A 24,147-nucleotide genomic window follows, 5' to 3' on the forward strand; every position below is an offset into this window, starting at 1 on the left:
TTACTTTTCTGGTTAAGTTTGACTTCAAAATTGGAGTGAATTCACAAGAATTTCAGATCTAGATCTTTCCCTTTTATTAATAAAAATGAAATGAACTGAAAAGAAAGGCAGTATGTTTTAAACTGTAAAATATTTTAAAATTTAAATTAAGCTCATTTTTATCAGCCCTAAAGAATTGTGAATTATCACAGAAGCAGCAAAAGTAAACTCCTATCTAATTCAAGAAGTTTTAAAAATAATTTATATACATGTGTTTTTATAGTTATATCAAATATAACTTTCTGTATCAATCTACAGACTAAAACCTGCTCAAGTTAAGTTTTCTTATCTTCCAATTTTAATTCTACAAATAATACATAAACATTTTAAAAACTCAAAGACAGAAGTATTTAGGACACATAAGATCTCACACTAATCCCACCACCTCATAAGTCAACAATGTAAATAGTTTGTGTATATTCTTCCTGACAGCTTCTCTCATATTATCAACAAATTATATTAAATAATTCTGAAATGCTTTAAGTTGCTACTTACTGCGATTCAGGTTTGGACACTGTGTTATATATCCATTTGGCATAAAGATGATTTTCCCATCTTGTATAATCCCCTTGATAAAAGAAGAGACAGGTGGCAATCAGTATTACACGTATCAGTTCAAATGGCCCCTGTCACATGCTCTCTGCAGGGAAGATTTTTTTATTTAACACGACTGATAACCTCATTCAAAAGGTGAGTTGGCCACACTGACCTACTCCAACTCATGCTCTTCCAGAAATCTCAAAATGTCCATTCATCTTGAGAAAGCTACAATTACTTACTACTGATTTATGCTAATGATATCATAGAACTAAGGATCCATCAATCAGTGTTTTTAAACTGTCCCTCTAAAAAGGCACTGATGCAATAAAACTTCTCCTCAATGCCCTAGTCATCTTAAAACATTAAATATTGCTGATTTCCAGGATTATCTTAGGTGGAGGAAAGAGACAATAGGAGCATATTAGACTAAAATGCTCTACTGATTCATTTAATCAAGGAAATAAAATTAGACATGGGGAAAACTAAGAACCTTGCTCTCAGCTAATTAAATAACATGAGTCTTTGCTGGTGAGTCTTAAGATTTGCTCAACATCTCACTGTGGATGAAAGGTGGTCTTTTAATTTTGCAATCTATCTAGAAGAACAGCCCTAATTTAAGAAAATCATGGGGACTGCCATCCCTCAATGAAAATATTGACATAGCTTTTGGATTTTTCATGTTGAATTTCAAGATTCGGTTTCTAGGGTATTTTTTTCCCCGATCTGATGGAAGAGATATTACAGAACAGATGGAACATATAGAAGCTGGTTCAGTACATTGAGCTTAATCTATAAATAAAATATAGGCTTATGATAGTGTGGCAAATCTTTCAGAGGGAGTGAAGTTTAACATTTAAGTGTTTATCCTCTGAAGAGCAAATGGTAATCAGCAAACACTGTTTCTGCTTATTATTTCAAGATAAAATATTAATTGGAAATGTTAATAGAAACAACAGGATCAAAAGGCCTCTTCCTCAAAACTAGATATCTTTATTAATCTCTTCCTCTTTGAGGATGATGCAGTGTCTGTGATTACCAGAGCAGAGAGCCTCACCAAGGGAAGGAGGTCCCTGCCACAGTTCTTCAAAATGAATTTGCCATGTCTTGCAAGGGAATTCCAGGGAGTAATTAATGGAGCACAATCTAAGTTAATCAGCTACTTCGTGGCACAATATTGCACAGTTTTTCAAAGCAAATTATCTCCTTTGAGAGGCCAGGGCACCTTTCAAGCATGTTTGAGGAATCCGAGAAAAGCATGGGATTGGCAGTTAGTGGTTCAAGGTCTGAATCCAACTGAAGCTAACTGGGTTTACTAAGGAAGTCAACCACCTTCTCTGAGCTTCAGTTGTTTCATCTAGAAAAAAAGAAGTGCTGTATGCAAAAGCTGCAGAACCTTCCAGCACTCAAGTGCTGGGTCAATGAAATCTTTGTCCAAACTGAAATGGTCACAATTTAGATGTGTGCTTTTGCTAACTTTCAAGATAAAAGTAAAAATCAGTCAATAGTAAACAAAGAGAGATAGAATATCACATTAGAAAACATCTGTCTAATGAGGCTAAATATGGATGAAGTTAGAGCGATTATCTAGGTCTGCCTAGGATTTAGAGATTTGGGTGCCAAAACTGAGACTCCCAAGCAAATCAGGGCAGTTGATCACCCTCAGTGATGCAAAAAGTAGAGAAAATACTTATACTAGGAAAGGGCTGGGTCTATTACCTGCTGGTCAGAAGATCCTAAATCATTCTTATTTTTATTAGCCATGAAAAAGATCCTTGGAAACCTAGAATATACTTGTCATGGTATTACCTTTGCCAAAAGAAATGGAAAATCCATTTGAAAGGATATCCCTTCTGCTTATCCTGTAGCAATGTATATTACACACAGCAGTATTCTTTTTGGCTTTTTTTTTTTAATTTTTATTTGTCATATAGTTGCTTTACAATGTTTTGTTATTTTCTGCTGTATAGCAAAGTGGCCCTTTTATTTTAGTGACTGACTGATTTTGTCATTTTAAAATTACTAACTGTCTCTCCCACACTTTCTTCTTCCTGAATCCCTCCTCACTTCTCTGTCTACTTTTCATCTCTAGCACACACATGTGTGTTACACAGATCATTAGACTAAGGTCAATGGTGTTGACCTGAACAAAAACGGAAATAAGGACAGATTCTTGATCCCCATCAGCACAAAACCTCAAGGCACTTCATATTTTTTTCTAAAAAAAAAGAAAAGGTCATGAGGGTCAGCCCACATACTGGCTTAAAAATGTGTTCTTACCAAACGAATCAAGATGAGAATGCTAATTTGTTTGAATGGATATAATTCCAGTCTGGATTAAAAAGAAAGGTGGAATATACTGTACAAATACCAACTGTAACCCAAAGAAGAGTGAGTGTATGCATTTACCTGTAAATACATATCTATATATATATCCCAGGACCTTCTCATAATAAGAACCAAAAGGTCTTGCACTGAATTGTCATACGGACTAGAGTCATCCCTCAGTAGTTGGAAGGTAATTCTGGGGCCTCCTTTTTCCCCCACCTATCATGGATACAAACATTTGCAGATTCTCTAGTCTTTTATATAAAATGACATAATACAGTATGACTTCTCTATACACAGGCTCAGCATGCATGGAATCAACAAACTGCAGATCAACATTGGCTGATTCTGAAGACGTGGAAACTGCAGACAGCGGGAGGATTGCATTTATTTCCTGGACATTTGTCAATATAGGAAGTATTTGCTAGGCACTTCGTTTTCTTTAGAAAACAGAATTTTATAAAGCATAAAGAAACAAACAACAAAGAAGCTGATCAGCCTTATCTCTCCCAGAAAAATCATCTATGAGGATTTCTAAAGATGAAAGCATACCTTAAAGCACAGCAACTTCTCCCCCAAAAAGGCGAAATAAGGGATAAAAAGAATTTCTATTATTTTTCTTCATTTAACTTTAAATGTATCTATACTTAACTGAAAAAAAGAAACTCTGGCTGAGCCTACAGGAGCAGACCTCCTTTGATCTCATTTTTTGAGACTATGCTTTATTTCATACCATTCACCATGGCAGTATTTCTCAAAATGCCAGCTTCTTAAGAATCACATTGAGTATTTAACATTCAGATTCCTGGGTCAATGCCAGATTCTGTTTCAAGAGAGTCAGTGTGGGCCCAGATTCATCATTTTCAAAAGCTGCCCCAGAGGATTCTCACAAAAAGTCAAGGGACCCCGCTTTGAAAAACACGGCCCTGTTGTCCCTGGAAAAGGAACTGGCAATCCATCCCAGTATTCTTGCCTGGAAAATCCCATGGACAGAGGAGCCTGGCAGGCTACAGTCCATAGCATTGCAAAGAGTTGGACAAGACTGAGCTACTGAACATGCTCCCTGTTGTCAATCATTTGGATTCCCTGGAGCAATATTTACTCCTAACACAATGGTGAAGGCAGCATCAACATCCAATATAAAGAAAGAGTAAAATATTACTATCTGGAACTGAATGTCAACCAACCAAATTACTAAATTATAAACACCATGAAGGACAAAACACGGGCTTTCACCTCAGCATCCCCTGCAATTCCCATCATAGTATATTTCACAAAGTAGTCACAATCAACACCTTACCTATATCAAATGCTTAAAAACTATGAAGTATATAATTGTAGGTCAGCAAAAGTTTCCACTTGAAATGTCTCATTGGAATGTAGATTTATTAGACCTGAAAGCAATCAAAGCCCAAAAAACACAGGAAGAGACTTTGACCTTTACCCTAACTACCTATAAGAATCTAGATAGAAGTTCTGTTCCCAGAAGAGAGCTATTACCAAAGATCTCTGCAAGGAATGTGAGCCAGGTGTAATGGGGAAACAAGATCAGCATGCAGTCTGCACCCCACTGTCTCGGCAGGTCCAGCAAACATTTATCTACTGAACATTCACTCTGCCATCTCCATATGAATTGTCTACCTCCCCTTGGCAATCCCAAAGCTCTACCACCACGTCCAGTTAGTCTTTAGCTGAAAATGGTATTTAAGGTGAGGTATTTCAGCCATTTATGCTAAGCTACTCAGTTTTCCTGGATTTCGGCCATGTATACATGTTGTTGAAATTTGCTTTGAGTATCTGCTCATTGGTCTCATGTCAGTTTAATTCTTAGACTCACCAGAAAAACCTAAGAGGGAAGAGGAAGACTTTTTTCCCTCCCTGACACAATATTAAACTACAAATTAATAGCTCTTACGAGTCTGTGAAAATCATGTGGAATGCTAGTTGTTAAACTAGGGATACATACCAGCATTTTAGAGGAGAGTGAGGGAGTACAGTTTTCTATAAAATTTTTAAATGGCCCTGAGGTGATTCTGATATGTCTGATGAAAACCACTGATCACCTGGTCATTATGTTGTAGGAAGGGGGAGGCCCCTTACAGGGCCCAAGAGCGGGCTCTTGTCTAACACTCAGAAATGAATTGTCCGAGGAGACACATGTGCTGATAAAGAGATTTTATTGGGAAAGGGCACCCGGGGGGAGAGCAGGAGGGTGAGGGAACCCAGGAGAACTGCTCTGCCGAGTGGCTCACAGTCTTGGGTTTTATGGTGATGGGATTAGTTTCCCGGTGGTCTTTGGCCAATCATTCTAATTCATAGTCTTTCCTGGTGGTATACGAATTGCTCAGCCAAGATGGATGCTAGCGAGAGGGATTCTGGGAAGTGGACAGACACGTGGTGTCTCCTTTCGACCTTTCCGGAATGCTTCCAGTTGGTGGTGGCTTATTAGTTCCGTATTCCTTATCAGGATCTCCTGTCATAAAACAACTCATGCAAATGGTTACTATGGTGCCTGGCCAGGGTGGGCGGTTTCAATCAGCATGCTTCCCCTAACAATTACACCTATGAAAAATCTAAAAGTTCTGATATTTTAATTAGCTTTTCTAAAGTATACCATTGGATGGCATCACCAACTCAATGGACCTGACTTTGAGCAAACTCCAGGAAATGGTGAAGGACACGGAAGTCTGGCACGTTGCAGTCCATGAGGTTGCAAAGAGTTGGACACGACTTACTGACTGAACAAGAACAATAAAAGGACACCTTAATCCTGGGCCATCAACTACAGGTCTGCTAACTTCAGACCAGTGCTGGGCCACTATCAGTTCAGTTCAGTGCAGTTGGTCAGTTATGTCCAACTCTTTGCGACCACGTGGACTGCGGCATGCCAGGCCTCCCTGTCCATCACCAACTCCTGGAGCTTGCTCAAATTTATGTCCATCAAGTCAGTGATGCCATCCAACCATCTCATCCTCTGTCGTCCCCTTCTCCTCCTGTCTTCAATCTTCCCCAGCATCAGGGTTTTTTCCAACGAGTCAGTTCTTCACATCAGGTGGCCAAAATATTGGAGTTTCAGCTTCAGCATCAGTCCTCCCCATGAATATTCAGGGTTGATCTCCTTTAGGATGGACTGGTTGGATCTCCTTGCAGTCCAAAGGACTCTCAAGAGTCTTTTCCAACACCACAGTTCATAGTGTAAATAAAGTCATTTGAGAAAGTCTCCTAGTAACATGGACTCACAAGATGCTGCTACAAGGCAGTCCTGTTCTCAAAATAAGGTTCTAGAGCACTGAGCGAGGTCCCTATGTCACACAGCAAACTCCCACGGGCCACCCACCTCCGTGCTCCACAATATTGTGTCAGCTCCTGATGTACGGCAGGAGCTGACACGACATTGTGGAGAAATTATCCTCCAATTTAAAAAAAAAGGGAAAAAAATGGAAAAAAAAACTGAAAAAAAATGAGGTTCTATTTTAATTGCCTTCATGGAAAGCTACTATTCAACCATCCATAATGAGTTATTTGCATTAGATGCTAACAGTGTGCTGAAACAGTTTTTCAGTGCTGGAAAACTAAGATCCTTTTAGGTAGCCTAACATTCTCCCCTGCAATCTTATTTACACTATTAACTTGCTAAACAATCCGTTTTTTTGTTGTTAGTACAATGCTAAATCTCAGCCACTCTGGGGCTCTAAATAAATCCCTAAGGGTCAGAGCCCAAATTAATGAGCTTTGACTATTAGTACAATGGAAAGAGAAAATGGATCTTTCTTCCTCTTTGTTACATCCACCTGTTTGCCACCTTCTATGGCTTCCTGCACTCAGCTCACCAGGCACTGAAAAATAAATTTGCACAAGGCAGGTGATACGTTATGGGTTTGTTTGGGGTTTTTTTTGGTCTGGGGCACTAATGCCCATTATTTCCATTGTTCCAATAACATTTCTCATTTCACACTAAAAAATATAGGAGGGTGCAGAAAAAGAGTTAGAAAAATCATGCCATTATTAGCCTCTTCTGTGTGGAATAAGGAAGATTAGGCAAGCTCTTCCAACACTTGGAGCTTTCCGATACAAATGAAAGCAGCTTTGCCGCCAAACAAATGCTAATTTTCCTTAACACTCTTATTTCCCTGCAGATCTCTGTTTACACTGAAGAAAATGGTTTCCTTTTTTTGTAGGCTAAAACACTGAAACAAATTGCTTTGAAAGGGAAAGGAAAAGGGAGTGGGGAAGAGTTCCTGGTAGGCATGTAAATATATGGATGAAGATGCGTTCTGTTTATAAACTGGCAAGGACCCAAGTTTTGGCAACAGGTTAACAAGAAGTAAGACTTGCGAAACTGACAAGGAGGGTTTTCAAAATGCAGCCAATTATGTATTTCTGCCTTGAAGGCAGTTAATAAAATATTTCAGCTTGCATAAAAGCCAAGACAGACACTTGTCGACTTCCATTACAATCAATAAAAACTGTCAGCTCATTAGCATGTCATTAACTTTCCTGCTGTTTCCAAAGACTTAATGCACAGAAATATTAATCTACAAATATATGATTCCCTGGCTCTGTGACTTTGACTTTCTGCATGAAAGGAAAAAATAAGAATTCAAGATGGGAGGAATTCAGTATAGCTTCTTTTTCTATGTGCCTATAAACATATGCTTACCATCTGTGGAATTATGGGAACCAGCTGAGGTAAAATACAACAGCTGTGGCAGGAAAAAAAAAAAAGTAATCAATTTCACTCCCAGTGACAGGTCAGCTGTTAAGGAGACAGTGAAGTCCAGGTAAGGGAAAGGTTTCAGACCTAAATTCACCAGACAGACACAGGCTACAAGAACAGTTCTAACTCTGAATGGCTTTGGGATCAGAATTCTCCCTGAGAGCTCAGCTATTTAGAAACTGTCAGAACAACCAAACTTCTGAAGCACTGTGATTCACCTAAGCTTGTTCTTCATTTCTTTACCCTCTGGAATAGTGACAGCATAATCAGCTTAGTAGGCATCAAAGGGAAATTGATGGTGGTAGGCAACCACCTTGATAATGAAAATCTACGACAATCAGAAGATTCAGATAAGCCTATCACTACTGGCCAACTACTTTCTCAAATGGATGCTGTTTTGAAGCGAAGAAATCCCCAGCCTGTGTTCTGTGTCTGATAGGCAGTAACTAACACTAGAGGCTTATGTGCAAAACACCAAGCAAATGATTCTATCCTCTGCTCTTTCATCAGCAACATTTTATCACCCTATTCCTAAGGATGCACCAGGAACCAGAATAAGGCTCGACAGCTTTACCTTTTACTTTGCCTATGAAGTGACCATTCATATTTAAAATAAAGAACAACACAGTTTTAGCCTGAAAACACAACGTAAGAATTTTAGTCCTGGAACCAAAACACAGGTGTGGTTCTTGGATCCAGAAGGCAGCTTCTACAAGATATATATTAAAAGCCCGAAAAGTCACCTGAGAAATGAATGCCTCTTTTACAGCAAGATTTTTTGACACTGAAACTATCAGGTTAATTTCTGTAATAAGACATTGACATATCTCCCCTATCCTAGCCATCTCACCTCACCAAAGGATGGACTGAATACACTCTGGTATACAGGACACTAAGAAGGAGATGCGTTTTCCGAAGCTTTCCTCCTAAAGAGCTATTAGGTGGAGCTACTCATTCTAGGGAATAAGGAGAATCACAACGCTCCCTAGGAAGATGGGGTGTGTGGAAATGCCCCCTCCTTTTGGTGCTTATCACTGGGACTGCCTATTCTGGGTGGGAGCTATGGAAGAAGATAAGTTTGTCTTCTCCATGGGACACAGTATACTTAAGTGAAATACTCCAGCATCTAACACAGTGACATAGTAAGCAAGCCCCTAAATTTTTGCATGAATGAGCAAAAATCTTGGGAAAAAAGAAGTTCCAAGTTTTAATCTCATTTCACTCACTTACAAACTATGTGACACTCACATGTTGCTTGGTTTTTCTGAGTATCCTTGCCTCATTTATACACTAAGGGTAACACAGTCAACCCTTTGTATCTATAGATGCACAATTCACAGGATACATGAAGGGCCAACTGTACTCTGAAATTTTATATAAGGGAGTGTAGCATCCATGGAGTTTGGTATATCCACAGAGGGTCTCAGAAACAGGCTACAGAGGGATGATTACATTACTGTTTAATTAGGATTCTCTGAAAGTGAAATGCAATTAACTGAAACTATACAGGTATGGCCAGACAAGGTCTACAACAGAGAAAGCAGCCAATAACCATTGGGACTCTATTCCTCATCCCCACAACCCACTTCTGTAGGAAAATGATTGTCCAGGTCTATGAACAGCCTCTGTGCTTTCTGTCCATAACAGGTATTTGGGTTCTTAAGCAAGGATTCCTTATATATACAGAGAATAGCACACTCATCAAGCTGGAATACACATAGGACAAACTCTTCTCCCTCTCTTAATCATGAGCTCCCAACTGAAACAAAAGTCCCTAAATGGTAGAAAAAATACCTAACATGTCTACAGAATAGACTTAAGCATAAAAGGAACATTAAATACATAAAGGGAAGGATATGCATGTTGTAAACCTACTGTGTGTCAGGTGCTTTTAATATACATTCTTACATAACCTGCATTACCTTTACGAGAGACATCTTTGCACTTTACAAAGAAGAAATTCGATTCACAGCTTGTGCATTTACTCATTCGTGTTAAGAGTACACCATCTGCCAACTATGGACCTAGAATATCCAAAGCACTTGCTGAATAAAATAGAGTTCTGATCTTCTTAAATCTCAGAATCTAGACAAAGTGATCAATAATAAACAAGTAAACCCTTATAACCCTCATATACACTATTTAGGATCAACTACCTAATTTGTAGAGTCCCTTATTCAAAAAATTATTGAAGACTTGGAGATGGCAATAGCAGAAGTATTAAACCAATCATGGAATGGCACTGGCTGACTTGCTCGTGAAGCCACCCCTATGCTTTCAAACTACTAAGAGTGAAGAGGGGTTGAAGTTTCAGTGAGATGGTAGCTACACACGCCTTGGATTCACATGCTTTCAACTATGACTTCATTCCTTTTTCTTTCTGTCCTCTGACTGCCTCATTACAATTATTTTCAAGTTCAGTGATGGTTTTCTTCTTCCTGCTCAAATCTGCTGGTGAATTCTTCTAATGCCAATTTCAAATGTACTTCTCAGTTGCAGGGTATCTATTTGGTTCCTTTTTATACTTCCTCTTTAATGATACTCTCTTTTGTTCATATGTAATTTTCCTCACTTCCTTAAGCTCTTCATCCACGTTTTCCTTTAGTGTTTTGAACACATTTAAGGCAGTTGTTTTCAAGTCTCCATCTACTAAATCCAATATCTGGACTTTCTCCAGAATGGCTTCTATTTATTTTGTTTCTTCGAATAGCAGTACCTTTCTGATTCATCTTATTTCAAGACTGGGCAACTGAATATTGTAATGACTCTGAAAGTCAGTCTCTCCCTTCCCTGGAATCTCCTGGGGTTTTTTTCTGTTCTTTTCATTTGTCTTGTCTATTGTTCAATTGCTGCAGTAATCCATTTGTTTTGGAGTTTATCTATTTTCACCGAGACTGTATTCCTTATTATTGGGTTGGTTAAAAAGTAATTGTGGTTTCAGATGGTGAATTTTAAATCATTATAACTAGGCTCAAACGCACTTTTATTAATCAAAATAGGAACTATTAGAATCAACACACTTTTGCCAATGAGAAATAAGTCTGATTATTCTTGCAACATAAAGTCCATGCTTCAGGATTTGATGGACTCTTGGTCTGTGTCCTACTGGTTGTGGGAACCTTTTTGGTGCAAAAAGCTGTCAAGATGCTTGAAGAAGTAGCAGTCATTTGGCAAGAAGTCAGGTGAATATGGCGGATGAGGCAAAACTTTGTAGCCCAAATTGTTCAACTTTTGAAGTGTTGGCTGTGCGACATGTGGTCGGCAGTTGTTGTGGAGGAGAATTGGGCCCTTTATGTTGACCAGTGCTGGCTGGAGGCATTCCAGTTTTCAGGGTATCTCATCAATTTGCCAAGCATACTTCTCAGATGTAATGGTTTCACTGGGATTCAGAAAGCTGTAATGGATTAGACAGGCAGCCAACCACCAAACAGTGGCCCTGACATTTTTTTGGTGCAATTTTGGCTTTGAGATGTGCTTTGGGGATTCTTCTCTGTTCAATCACTGAGCTAGTCATTTACAGTTGTTGTATAAAATCCACTTTTCATTGCATGTCACAGTTCTATTGAGAAATGGTTTCTTGTTGCATAGAATGAGAAAAGACACTTCAAAATGAGAATTTTTTTATTTTCAGTCAGCTCACGAGGCACCCATTTATTCAATTTCCTCACCTTCCCAATTTTCTTCAAATGTCAAATGACCATGGAATGGTCGAACTCGAGCTCTCTGTCAACTTCTCGTGTAGCTGTAAGCGGATCAGCTTAGACGATGGCTCTCAATTGGCTGTTGTCAACTTCCAATAACCAGACACTGCACTCCTCATCTTCAAGGCTCTCATCTCCTTTGCAAAACTTCTTGAACTACCACTTTACTGTACGTTCATTAGAAGTTCATGGGCCAAATGTATTGTTGATGTTGTGAGTTGTCTCCACCACTCAGTGGCCCATTTTGAACTCAATCAATATAATCACTCAGATTCGCTCTTTGTCTAACATAATTTCCCTAGCCTAAAATAAATATAAGATAAACAGCAATAAGTCATTAGCAAAAAGAAAAACATCAAGTGAGAAATGTGCATTAAAATGATGTATAACATAATCACATTTAAGAATATAGTCCAGTTTGATATTGGACCACTATCAAACTGGACCAATATCAAATACCAAATATCAATAACTCCAAATTTCAAAAATGTAAAACCAAAATTCATTTTGCACCAACCTGACATGTGTGGTCACAGAAATCTCTGCTCCTGAGCTGTGTTCAGAAATTTTTTAGACCAACACAATTTCCTTGAATGCCAGGAACTGGGAGAGGGAGAAGATGGGGGACAGCATGCTATATGGTAGAGCCCTGTAACACTTAGCTATGCTTGTGCAAACCCTAGGGATCATGAATGTTTACTGTGTTCTCAGGGCTCTGCTGAACAACAACCTTGCTCTGAGCTTGCAGATAGCTTTCTAAATTCCCCACATACATGCGTGCTTTTGAATGCCTTAAATTGCCCAATGAATTTCTCTCTTCAGTTTTCCCTCTTTGTTTCAGGGTGTCGTGTGTGTGTGTGTGTGTGTGTGTGTGTGTGTGTGTGTGTGTGTGTGTGTGTGTGTGTGTGTGTGTGTGTGTGTGTGTGTGTGTGTGTGTGTGTGTGTGTGTGTGTGTGTGTGTGTGTGTGTGTGTGTGTGTGTGTGTGTGAACTATGATCTTTTGCCCCAGGTTATCTCATAGCTCTGCATTCTTTTTAAGCAATGTCTACCTTTCTTCTGCCCTGAAAGAATTCTGATTCTGAGATAGGTGAAACAGAGGTAATTGCCTTGCTTCAGTCTTTCAAGTAGTTTCAGACAGAACAAACATGCAAAATAAGTTGTAGACAGAGGTTTGCTCTGCTCTCTTGGAACCAGGGACCATGGCTTCATACTGGGAACAGGGACTGACATCTTTTAACACTGACACTGAGATATAGTTGGTCTGGGATGAAGGCAAGTAAAACTGACACAGAGCTTTCCTACTATTTTGATGTTGCCTTTTTCTTTATTCAGAATTAACTTGGTTGCCATAAGTCTTTAACATTTTCCAAAATTCTGACAAAGCTGGTTCTAACAGTTTCTGCTTGTTTTCTGATATTTCTGTAGAACTAAAGAAACTTGGAGCTGCTTACTAAACTGTTTGCTGACATCAAGCTGCCTGAGTTCTAACAGCCCCTCCTGGATACTCAGATCCAGTCTAAAGTTGGAGAGCCATTAACCTAAAAAGACACTAAATTAGAAACTAACTATTGATCATACCTTATATCTTATGAGATCCTTATAGAGACCAAGGTGAAATTGTAGTCTAGATCAATACATGTCACCTATGCAAGTGCACTCAAATTTGAGTCTTCAAACCTACAGGTAAAAACCAGTGAGAAAGCCTTTAAGAAACCTGTAAATTCCCAAACCAAGGGGCAGTTCCAAGATGGCAGAGGAATAGGATGGGGAGACCACTTTCTCCCCCAAATTCATCAAAAGAACAGTTGAATGTTGAGAAACTTTCACAGAACAACTTCTGAATGCTCGCAGAAGATACCACACACACCCAAAAAGGCAGCCCAATCTCTTCAAGAGGAGGTAGGACACAATATAAAAGATGAAAACAGAGACAAAAGACTTGGGAATGGAGACCCATTCTGGGGGGGAGTCATGAAGGAGGAGAAGTTTCCACATAGTAGGAAACTCTCTCACAGGCATGCCTGTGGGGAGTTTTGGGATCTCAGAGAGAAACATAACCAGGAGGTGAAAAAAAAAAAAAAAAAAAAACCCCACAGAATACACAACTAACCACAACCATTAGCGGAGACGAAGAAGTGCACAGATGCTCACAACTGCCACCGGTGAGTGGGGTCTGGGCAGGAAGGCATGGGCTGCATCATTGATCCTTAGGGTAAGGACTGGGCCTGAATGTCCTGAGAACAATCTGAGGGAGCTAATCTGAGATAGCAACCCAAGCCATGGGATCTCCAGAGAGACCAAAAAAAAGACCCAGACCTTTCCCGCAAAAGGGTCTAAGGCCTGCACAGTGCGCTCACAGAACAAAGGAGCGAGCAAATACCAAAGGAGAGCAAGCTGGATGCCACACCGGCCCTCCCTCCCTTGAGGCAGAGGCAGGTGTGCGACAGCCACAGCTGGAAGGCAAGGGGCCACCGCAATCTCAGCCCCAGAGACTGCATCTTCCACCAAACTGTGAGCAGGCTCCCAGTTGCTAACCATGTCTTCCTGGGATCCTGGATGGTTCACATCTGCCAGGCATGTCACAGTCTGAGATGAGCTACGCAGAGAAGACACAGAGCTTACCTGAGACTATGCTCTCACGGTGCACCTGGGAAACCAAGCAGCTAGGACTGGGGAGGTACATAAGATGCACGGCCCACTTGGGCAGCGCATTCGCCAAGCACCGAGTGGCCTGAGCTGCTTAGAGCTGGGAAGGAGAAAACGCATAACCCGTCTGGGTCTCTGTCCCTGCGGCGCACCCGAGAATCTGAGCAGCTTAGACCTGAGAAGTGCACGAAACCCATGGCCTACTTGGGACCGTGCCCTTGAAGAGCACCCTGGAGCCTGAGTAATGTGGAGCCAGAAGTACATGCTGTCATGGACTGTGGAAAATCCAGTGTAATTCATCCACTGTGAGCACTCCCAGCACTCCTAACCAGCAGCATTTGTTTTTGCAGTACCCCTCCCTCCCCACAACACAACTGAACAAGTGAGCCTAAGTAGGTGGCCACCTTTGGCCCCTTGTGTCAGGGTGGGAATTAGACATTGAAGACTCTTGCAAACAGAGGAAGCCAAGATAAACAAAGAAGAGGGAACTGCTCTGGAAGTGACAGGTGCAACAGATTGAAACCGTGCAGTTAATGCTTAGACTGTGCATTTGAGGGGACCTACAGGCTGAGAGGAGCTACCCCACGTCCGAGGCCAGGAGCGGCAGCCAAGAGGAGCTATCCCATGCCCGAGGCCAGGGGCAGTGGCCGAGAGGAGCTAACCCATGCCCCAGGTCAGGGGCAGCAGCCGAGAGGAGCTACCCCACGTCCAAGGAGCAGTGGGTGCGTGGGCGCAGGAGGGCCGAGAGGAGCTACTCCACGTTCAAGGTCAGGAGGGGCGACCTCATCCAAGGTAAGAAGCAGCAGCTGCACTTTGCTGGAGCAGCCATGAAGAGATACCCCACGTCTGAGGTGAGAGAAACCCAAGTAAGACGGTAGGTGTTGAGAGAGGGCATCAGAGGGCAGACACACTAAAATCGTAATCATAGAAAACTAGTCAGTCTGATCACAGGACCACAGTCTTGTCTAACTCAATGAAACTAAGCCATGCCATGTGGAAAAAGTTGGCTTCAAGCTCAACCCAAGACGGATCGGTCATGGTGGAGAAGTCTGACAGAATGTGGTGCACTGGAGAAGGGAATGGCAAACCACTTCAGTATTCTTGCCTTGAGAACCCCATGGACACTATGAAAAGGCAAAATGATAGGATACTGAAAGAGGAACTCCCCAGGTCAGTAGGTGCCCAATATGCTACTGGAGATCAGTGGAGAAATAACTCCAGTAAGAATGAAGGGATGGAGCCAAAGCAAAAATAATACCCAGTTGTGGATATCTGATGCTATAGACAGCAATATTGATAAGGAACCTGGAATGTTAGGTCCATGAATCAAGGCAAATTGAAAGTGATCAAATAGGAAATGGCAACAGTGAATGTCGACATTCTAGGAATCAGCAAACTCAAATGGACTGGAATGGGTGAATTTAACTCAGATGACCATTATATCTAATACTGTGGGCAAGAATCCCTTAGAAGAAATGGAGTAGCCATCATGGTCAACAAGAGAGTCCAAAATGCAGTACTTGGAAGCAATCTCAAAAATGACAGAATGATCTCTGTTCGTTTCCAAGGCAAACCATTCAATATCACGGTAATCCAAGCCTATGCCCCAGCCAGTAACACTGAAGAAGCTGAAGTTGAAAGGTTCTATGAAGACCTACAAGACTTTTTACAACTAAAGCAAGAAAATATGTCCTTTTCATTACAGGGGACTGAAATGCAAAAGTAGGAAGTCAATAAACACCTGGAGTAACAGGCAGATTTGGCCTTGGAGTACGGAATGAAGCAAGGCAAAGGCTAATAGAGTTTTCCCAAGAGAACTCACTGGTCATAGCAAACACCCTCTTCCAACCACACAAGAGAAGACTCTACACATGGACATCACCAGATGGTCAACACCAAAATCAGACTGATTATATTCTTTGCAGCCAAAGATGGAGAAGCTCTACACAGTCAACAAAAACAAGACCAGGAGCTGACTGTGGCTCAGATCATGAACACCTTATTGCCAAATTCAGACTTAAATTGAAAAAAATAGGCAAAACCACTAGAGCATTCAGGTATGACCTAAATCAAATCCCTTATGACTATACAGTGGAAGTGAGAAATAGATTTAAGGGACTAGATCTGACAGACAGAGTGCCTGATGAACTATGGACAGAGGTTCGTGACATTGTACAGGAGACAGGGATCAAGACCATCCCCATGGAAAAGAAATGCAAAAAGGCAAAATGGCTGTCTGAGGAGGCCTTACAAATAGTGTGAAAAGAAAAGAAGCAAAAAGCAAAGGAGAAAAGGAAAGATATTCCCACTTGAATGCAGAGTTCCAAAGAATAACAAGGAGGGATAAGAAAGCCTTTCTCAGAGATCAATGCAAAGAAATAGAGGAAAACAACAGAATGGGAAAAACTAGAGATCTCTTCAAGAAAATTAGAGATACCAAGGGAAGATTTCATGCAAAGATGGGTTCGATAAAGGACAGAAATGGTATGGACCTAACAGAAGCAGAACATATTAAGAAGAGGTGGCAAGAATACACAGAAGAACTGTACAAAAAAGATCTTCATGACCCAGATAATCACAATGGTGTGATCATTCACCTAGAGCCAGACATCCTGGAATGTGACATCAGGTGGGCCATAGAAAGCATCACTATGAAGAAAGCTAGTGGAGATGATGGAATTCCACTTGAGCTATTTCAAATCCTGAAAGATGATGCTGTGAAAGTGCTGTGCTCAATATGCCAGCAAATTTGGAAAACTCAGCAGGGGCCAAAGGACTGGAAAAGGTCAGTTTTCATTCCAATCCCTAAGAAAGGCAATCCCAAAGAATGCTCAAACTACCGCACAAATGCACTCATCTCACACGCTAGTAAAGTAATGCTCAAAATTCTCCAAGCCAGGCTTCAGCAATATGTGAAGCGTGAACTTCCAGATATTCAAGCTGGTTTTAGAAAAGGCAGAGGAACCAGAGATCAAATTGCCAACATCCACTGGATCATCGAAAAAGCAAGAGAGTTCCAGAAAAACATCTATTTCTGCTTTATTGACTATGCCAAAGCCTTTGACTGTGTGGATCATAATAAACTGTGGAAAATTCTGAAAGAGATGGGACTACCAAACCACCTGACCCACCTCTTGAGAAACCTTTATGTAGGTCAGGAAGCAACAGTTAGAACTGGACATGGAACAACAGACTGGTTCCAAATAGGAAAAGGAGTACATCAAGGCTGTATATTGTCACCCTGCTTATTAAACTTACATGCAGAGTACATCATGAGAAACGCCGGGCTGGAAGAAGCACAAACTGGAATCAAGATTGCCAGGGGAAATATCAATAACCTCAGATATGCAGATGACACCACCCTTATGACAGAAAGTGAAGAAGAACTAAAAAGCCTCTTGATGAAAGTGAAAGAGGAGAGTGAAAAAGTTGGCTGAAAGCTCAACATTTAGAAAACTAAGATCATGCCATTTGGTCCCATCACTTCATGGGAAATAGATGGGGAGACAGTGGAAGCAGTGTCAGACTTTATTTTTTTGGGCTCCAAAATCACTGCAGATGGTGATTTCAGACATGAAATTAAAAGATGCTTACTCCTTGGAAGGAAAGTTATGACCAACCTACATAGCATATTAAAAAGCAGAGACATTACTCTGCCAACAAAGGTCCGTCTGGTCAAGGCTATGGTTTTTCCAGTGGTCATGTATGGATGTGAGAGTTGGACTGTGAAGAAAGCTGAGTGCCGAAAAATTCATGCTTTTGAACTGTGGAGGACTCTTGGAGAACACTCTTGAGAGTCCCTTGGACTGCAAGGAGATCCAACCAGTCCATCCTAAAGGAGATCAGTCCTGGATGTTCACTGATGTTGAAGCTGAAACTCCAGTACTTCTGCCACCTCATGCGAAGAGTTGACTCATTGGAAAAGACCCTGATGCTGTGAGGGATTGGGGGCAGAAGGAGAAGGGGACGACAGAGGATGAGATGGCTGGATGGCATCACTGACTCGATGGACATGAGTTCGAGTAAACTCCGGGAGTTTCTGATGGACAGGGAGGCCTGGATGCTGTGAATCATGGGGTCGCAAAGAGTCAGACACTACTGAGTGACTGAACTGAACAGACCTTAAGATCAAGTACAAGCTGGAACAAGGGACTATCTGACACTGAACTAACCCCACACTGCCCACAACAGCTCCAGAGAAATTCCTAGATATATTTTCAGTATTGTCACTTTTTAATTTAAAAAAAAGTTTTCTTTATTACTCCTTTGACTTTCATTTTAATAGCCTTTCAAAAAAAAAAAAACTTTATTAAAACAAATTCCATATTGTTTTTCAATTTTTGAGATTGATTTTGTTTTGTATTTTTGAGCATCTAATCTCTATTCTAGATTTTTAATCTCTGCTTTTCGATATCTGTTATCAGTTTTGTACCATTAAGAATCTAATCTTCAGTATCCATTTTCACTTAGGGATTTGATTACTGGCTTGATTGCTCTCTCCCCTTTTGACTCTCCCTTTTCTCCTCCAAGTCACCTCTGTCTACTTCCTCCCTCTTCTCTATATAACTCAGTGAATCTCTCTGGGTGTTCCAGGCTAAGACAAGCATTTGCGAATTTGGTCACTGGCTAGATTGCTCTCCCCTCTTTTGACTCTCCCTTTTCTCTTCCTGGTCATCTCTATATCCCTCTTCCTTCTCTATTTTACATAACTCTGTGAATCTCTCTGGGTATTCCTGGCTGTGGATAATTGTTTCACCATTACCCTAGGGGTTTTACCTTTTGTGCTTTATGGATGGAGAAGTCTTGAGGACTGAGAGCCAGAGGCAAGAGGCTTAACTCCAGAACTTTAGGACCTCAGAGAACTCCTGACTCTAGGGAACATTAATAGGCAAGAGCTCACCCAAAAGTCTCCATACCTACACTGAAACAAGCTCCACCCAAAAGCCAACAAGTCCCAGTACAAGATACATTACACTAATTCTCCAGCAAAACAGGAACACAACCCCAAACATTAAAAGACAGCTGCCCAAAACAATGCCAAACCCATGTGCACCCCAAAACTCACCACTGGGCACTTGATTGCACTCCAGAGAGAGGAGATCCAGCTCCACCCACCAGAACACAGATGCAAGCTCCCCCAATCAGGAAACTTGACAACCCACTGGTCCAACCCCACCCACAGGGAGCAGACTCCACAATTAAGAGGAACCATGAAAGTCCAGCCTGAAGAAAGGGCATCCCAAACACAGCAATCTAAACAAAATGAAAAGGCAGAGAAACATTCAGCAGGTGAAGGAACATGATAAAAACCCACAAAACCAAACAAAGAGGAGACAGGGGCTCTACCTGAAAAAGTTTCTAGAATAATGATAGTAAAAAGGACACAAAATCTTGAAAAAAATGGAGTTACAGATAAACAGATTAGAGGCAAGTATTGAGAAGAACATAGAAGAAATAAAGAAGAATCCATCAATAATAAACAGTTATAACTGAGATTAAAAGCACTCTGGAGGGAACAAACAGTAGAGTAACTGAGGCAGAAGAGAGGATAAGTGAGGTGGAAGATAGAATGATGGAAATAAATGAAGCAGAGAGGCAAATAGAAAGAAATGAGGACAACTTCAGAGACCTCTGGGGAAATGTTAAATGTCTCAACATTTGAATCATAGGTGTCCCAGAGGAATAAGACAAAAAGAAAGGGCATGAGAAAATACTTGAAGAGATAATAGTTGAAAACCTCCCTAAAATGAGGAAGGAAATATCCACCCAAGCCTAAGGAACCCAAAGAGGTCCACACAGGATAAACCCAAGGCTAACACCCCAAGACACATATTAATCAAACTAACAAAGATCAAACACAGAGAGAAAATGTTAAAAGCAGCAAGGGAAAAGCAACAAACAACACACAAGGGGATCCCCATATGGTAACAGCTGATCTATCAATAGAAACTCTTCAGGCCAAAAGGGAAATGACTGGACATAGTTAAAGTGATGAAAGAGAAAAATCTACAGTCAAGATTACTCTACCCAACAAGATCTCATGCAGATATGAAGGAGAAATCAAAAGTTTTACAGACAAGCAAAAGCTGAGAGAATTCAACACCACCGAACCAGATCTCCAACAAATGCTAAAGGATATTCTCTAGACAGGAAACACAGAAAAGGTTTATTAAAAAATGAACTTGAAACAAAAAAGTAAATGGTAATGGAATCATACTTATCAATAATTACTTTAAAAGTAAATGGGTTAAATGCTCCAACCAAAAGACAAAGACTGGCCGAATGGATACAAAAACAAGACCCCTATATATGTGGTCTATAAGAGACCCACCTCAAACCTAGGGACATAACAGACTGAAAGTGAGGGGCTGGAAAGATATTTCATGCAAATGGAGACAAAAGGAAAGCAGGAGTAGCAATACTGAGATAAAATAGACTTTAAAATAAAGACCGCGATAAGAGACAAGGAAGGACACATAATGATCAAAGGATCAATCCAAGAAGAAGATATAACAATTATAAATGCACCCAATGTAGGAGTACCTCAATGCATAAGACAAATGCTAACAAGTATGAAAGGGGAAATTAACAGTAAGAGAACAATAGTAGGGAACTTTAATACCCCACTAACACGTATGGATAGATGAACCAAAGAGAAAATTAGCAAGGAAACACAAGTTAAATGATACAACGGGCCAGTTAGATCTATTTTATATCTACAGGGCATTTCACCCAAAAACAATGCATTTCACCTTTTTCTCAAGTGCACACAGAACATTCTCCAGGATAGATTATATCCTGGGCCACATATCTAGCCTTGGTAAATTTTAAAAGTTGAAACCATTTCAACCATCTTTTCTGATCACAATGTTGTAAGATTAGATGTCAACTACAGGAAACAAACTATTAAAAATAAAAAAATATGGAGGCTAAACAGCATGCTTCTGTATAACCAACGGATCACAGAAGAAATCAAAAAAGAAATCAAAATATGCATAGAAAAAAAAATGAAAACACAACCCAAAACCTATGGGATTCAGTAAAAGCAGTGCTGAGGGATGTTCTTAGCAATATAAACCTACCTCAAAACACAAGAGATACATCAAATAAGCAACCTAACTTTACACCTAAAGCAACTAAAAAAAAGAAAGAATAGAAGAACCCCAAAGATGGTAGAAGGAAAGAAATCATAAAAATCAGAACAGAAATAAATGAAAAAGAAATGAAGGAGACTATAGCAAAAAAAAAAAAAAAAAATCAACAAAACTAAAAGCTGGTTCTTTGAGAAGATAAGAGAGACAAGCCATTAGCCAAACTCATCAAGAAAAAAGGGGAGAATAATCAAATCAATAAAACTAGAAAGGAAAATGGAGAAATCACAACAGACAACACACAAATAAAAAAAGATCATAGACGGCTACTATGAGCTATGCTAATAAAATGAACAACTTGGAAGAAATGGACAAATTCTTAGAAAAGTATAATCTTCCAAAATTGAACCAGGGAGAAATAGAAAATCATAACAGACCCAGTACAAGTACAGAAATCAAAACTATAATCAAACATCCACCCCCCCAAAAAAAGTCCAGGACCAGATGGCTTCACAGGTGAATTCTACCAAAAATTTAGAGAACAGCTAACACCTATCCTACTCAAATTCTTCCAGAAAACTGCAGAGGAAGGTAAACTCCCAAATTCATTCTATGGGGACACTATCACCCTAATAACAAAACCAGACAAAGATGCCACCAAAAAAAGAACACTACAGGCCAATAGCACTAAAGAACATAGATGAAAAAAATTCTCCATAAAATTCTAGCAAACAGAATCCAACAACATATTAAAAAGGTCATACATCATGACCAAGTGGGCTTTATCCCAGGGATATAAGCATTCTTTGATATTCACAAATCAAGTAATGTAATACACCATATTAACAAACTGAAAGATAAAAACCATATTATTATCTCAATAGATGCAGAGAAAGCCATTGACAAAACTCAGCACCCATTTGTGATAAAAACTCTCCAGAAAGCAGGCATAGAAAGAACATACCTCAACATGATAAAAGCCATATACAACAAACACACATCAAACGTTATTCTCAATGGCAAAAAATTGAAAGCATTTCCTCTAAAATCAGGAATGAGACAAGTGTGCCCACTCTCACCACTACTATTCAACATAGTTTCGGAAGTCCTAGTCACAGCAATCAGAAACGAAAAAGAAATAAAAGGAATCCAGGTTGGAAAAGAAGCAGCAAAACTCTCACTGTTTGCAGATGACATGATCTTATACATAGACAACCCTAAAGATACGAACATAAAATTATTAGAACTAATCAATGAATATAGTAAAGTTGCAGGATATAAAATTGATACACAGAAATCCCTTGCATTCCTATACACTAACAATGAAAAACCAGAAAGAGAAAATAAGGAAACAACCCCATTAGCCACTGCAATGAAAAGAATAAAATACTTAGGGAAAAAAAATTACCTAAAGAAACAAAAGACCTATATATAGAAAACTATAAAACACTGATGAAAGAAAGCAAAGAGGACACAAATAAATGGAGAAATATACCATGTTTGTGGACTGGAAGAATCAAAATAATAAAAATGAGTATACTATCCAAAGCAATCTATAGATTCAATGCAATCCCTAGCAAACTACCAATGATATTTTTGACAAAACTAGAACAAATAATTTCACAATTTGTATGAAAACACAACAAAACTTGAATATTCAAAGAAATCTTGAGAAAGAAGAATGGAACTGGGGGAATCAACCTGCCTGACTTCACACTGTACTACAAAGCTATAGTCATCAAAACGGTATGGTATTGGCACAAAGACAGAAATGTAGATCAATGGAACAAAATAGAAAGTCCAGAGATAAATCCATGCACCTATGGACACCTTGCCTTTGACAAAGGAGACAAGAATATACAATGGAGAAAAGACAATCCCTTTAACAAGTGATGTTGGGAAAACTGGTCAACCACTTGTAAAAGAATGAAACTAGAACACTTTCTAACACCATACACAAAATAAACTCAAAATGGATTAAAGATCTAAATGTAAGACCAGAAACTATAAAACTCTGAGGAAAACAAAGGCAGAACACTCTCTGACATAAATCACAGCAAGATTCTCTATGACCCAACTCCCAGAATGATGGAAGCAAAAACACAAATAAACAAATGGGACTGAATTAAATTTATAAGATTTTTCACAATGAAGGAAACTATAAGCAAGGTGAAAAGACATCCTTCAGAATGGGAGAAAATAATAGCAAATGAAACAACTGACAAAGAATTAATCTCAAAAATATGCAAGCAGCTCATGCAGCTCAATACCAGAAAAATAAATAACCAAATCAAAAAGTGGGCCAAATATCTAAACAGACATTTCTCCAAAGAAGACATACAGATGGCTAACAAACACATGAAAAGGTGCCCAACATCACTCGTTATCAGAGAAATGCAAATCAAAACCACAATGAGTTACCATCTCATGCTAGTCAGAAAGGCTGCTATCAAAAAAGTCTACAAACAATAAGTGCTGCAGAGGGTGTGGAGAAAAAGGTACAGTCTTACACTGTTGGTAGGAATTCAAACTAGTACAGCCACAATGGAGAACCGTGTGGAGATTCCTTAAAAAACTAGAAATATAACTGCCATATGACCCTGCAATTCCACTGCTGGGCATACACACTGAGAAAACCAGAATTGAAAAAGATACACGTATTCCAATGTTCATTGTGGCACTATTTACAATAGCTAGGACATGGAAGCAACCTAGATGTCTATCAGCAGACAAATTAATACAGAAGTTGTGCTACATATACACAATGGAATATTACTCATCTATTAAAAAAATATATTTGAGTCAGTTCTATGAGGTGGGTGAAACTGGAGCCTATTATACAGAGTGAACTAAAAAAGAGAACACCATTACAGTATATTAACACATATATATGGAATTTAGAAAGACAGTAACAACAAAACCCTATATGCAAGACAGCAAAGGAGACACAGATGTAAAGAACAGACCTTTGAACTATGTGGGAGAAGGTGAGGGTGGGATGATTTGAGAGAATAGCATTGAAACATGTATATAACCATATGTAAAATAGACGACCAGTGCAAGTTTGATGCATGAAGCAGTGCACCCA

The 24,147-nt window shown here is 39.7% G+C and overlaps 1 protein-coding gene across 2 annotated transcripts in view; it reads right to left on the minus strand.

Moving 5' to 3' along the window:
- Positions 1 to 24,147, minus strand: part of NELL1 (neural EGFL like 1) — a 994,502-nt gene that overhangs the window by 747,449 nt on the left and 222,906 nt on the right. For both annotated transcript variants that reach the window (XM_065936472.1, XM_065936471.1), the window contains exon 6: positions 535 to 607. In XM_065936472.1, the coding sequence (XP_065792544.1) occupies positions 535 to 607 (73 nt within the window). The remainder of the gene's footprint in view (positions 1 to 534; positions 608 to 24,147) is intronic.

The sequence above is a fragment of the Muntiacus reevesi genome, chromosome 5 (assembly GCF_963930625.1).
Source record: "Muntiacus reevesi chromosome 5, mMunRee1.1, whole genome shotgun sequence".
Taxonomy (NCBI): domain Eukaryota; kingdom Metazoa; phylum Chordata; class Mammalia; order Artiodactyla; family Cervidae; genus Muntiacus; species Muntiacus reevesi.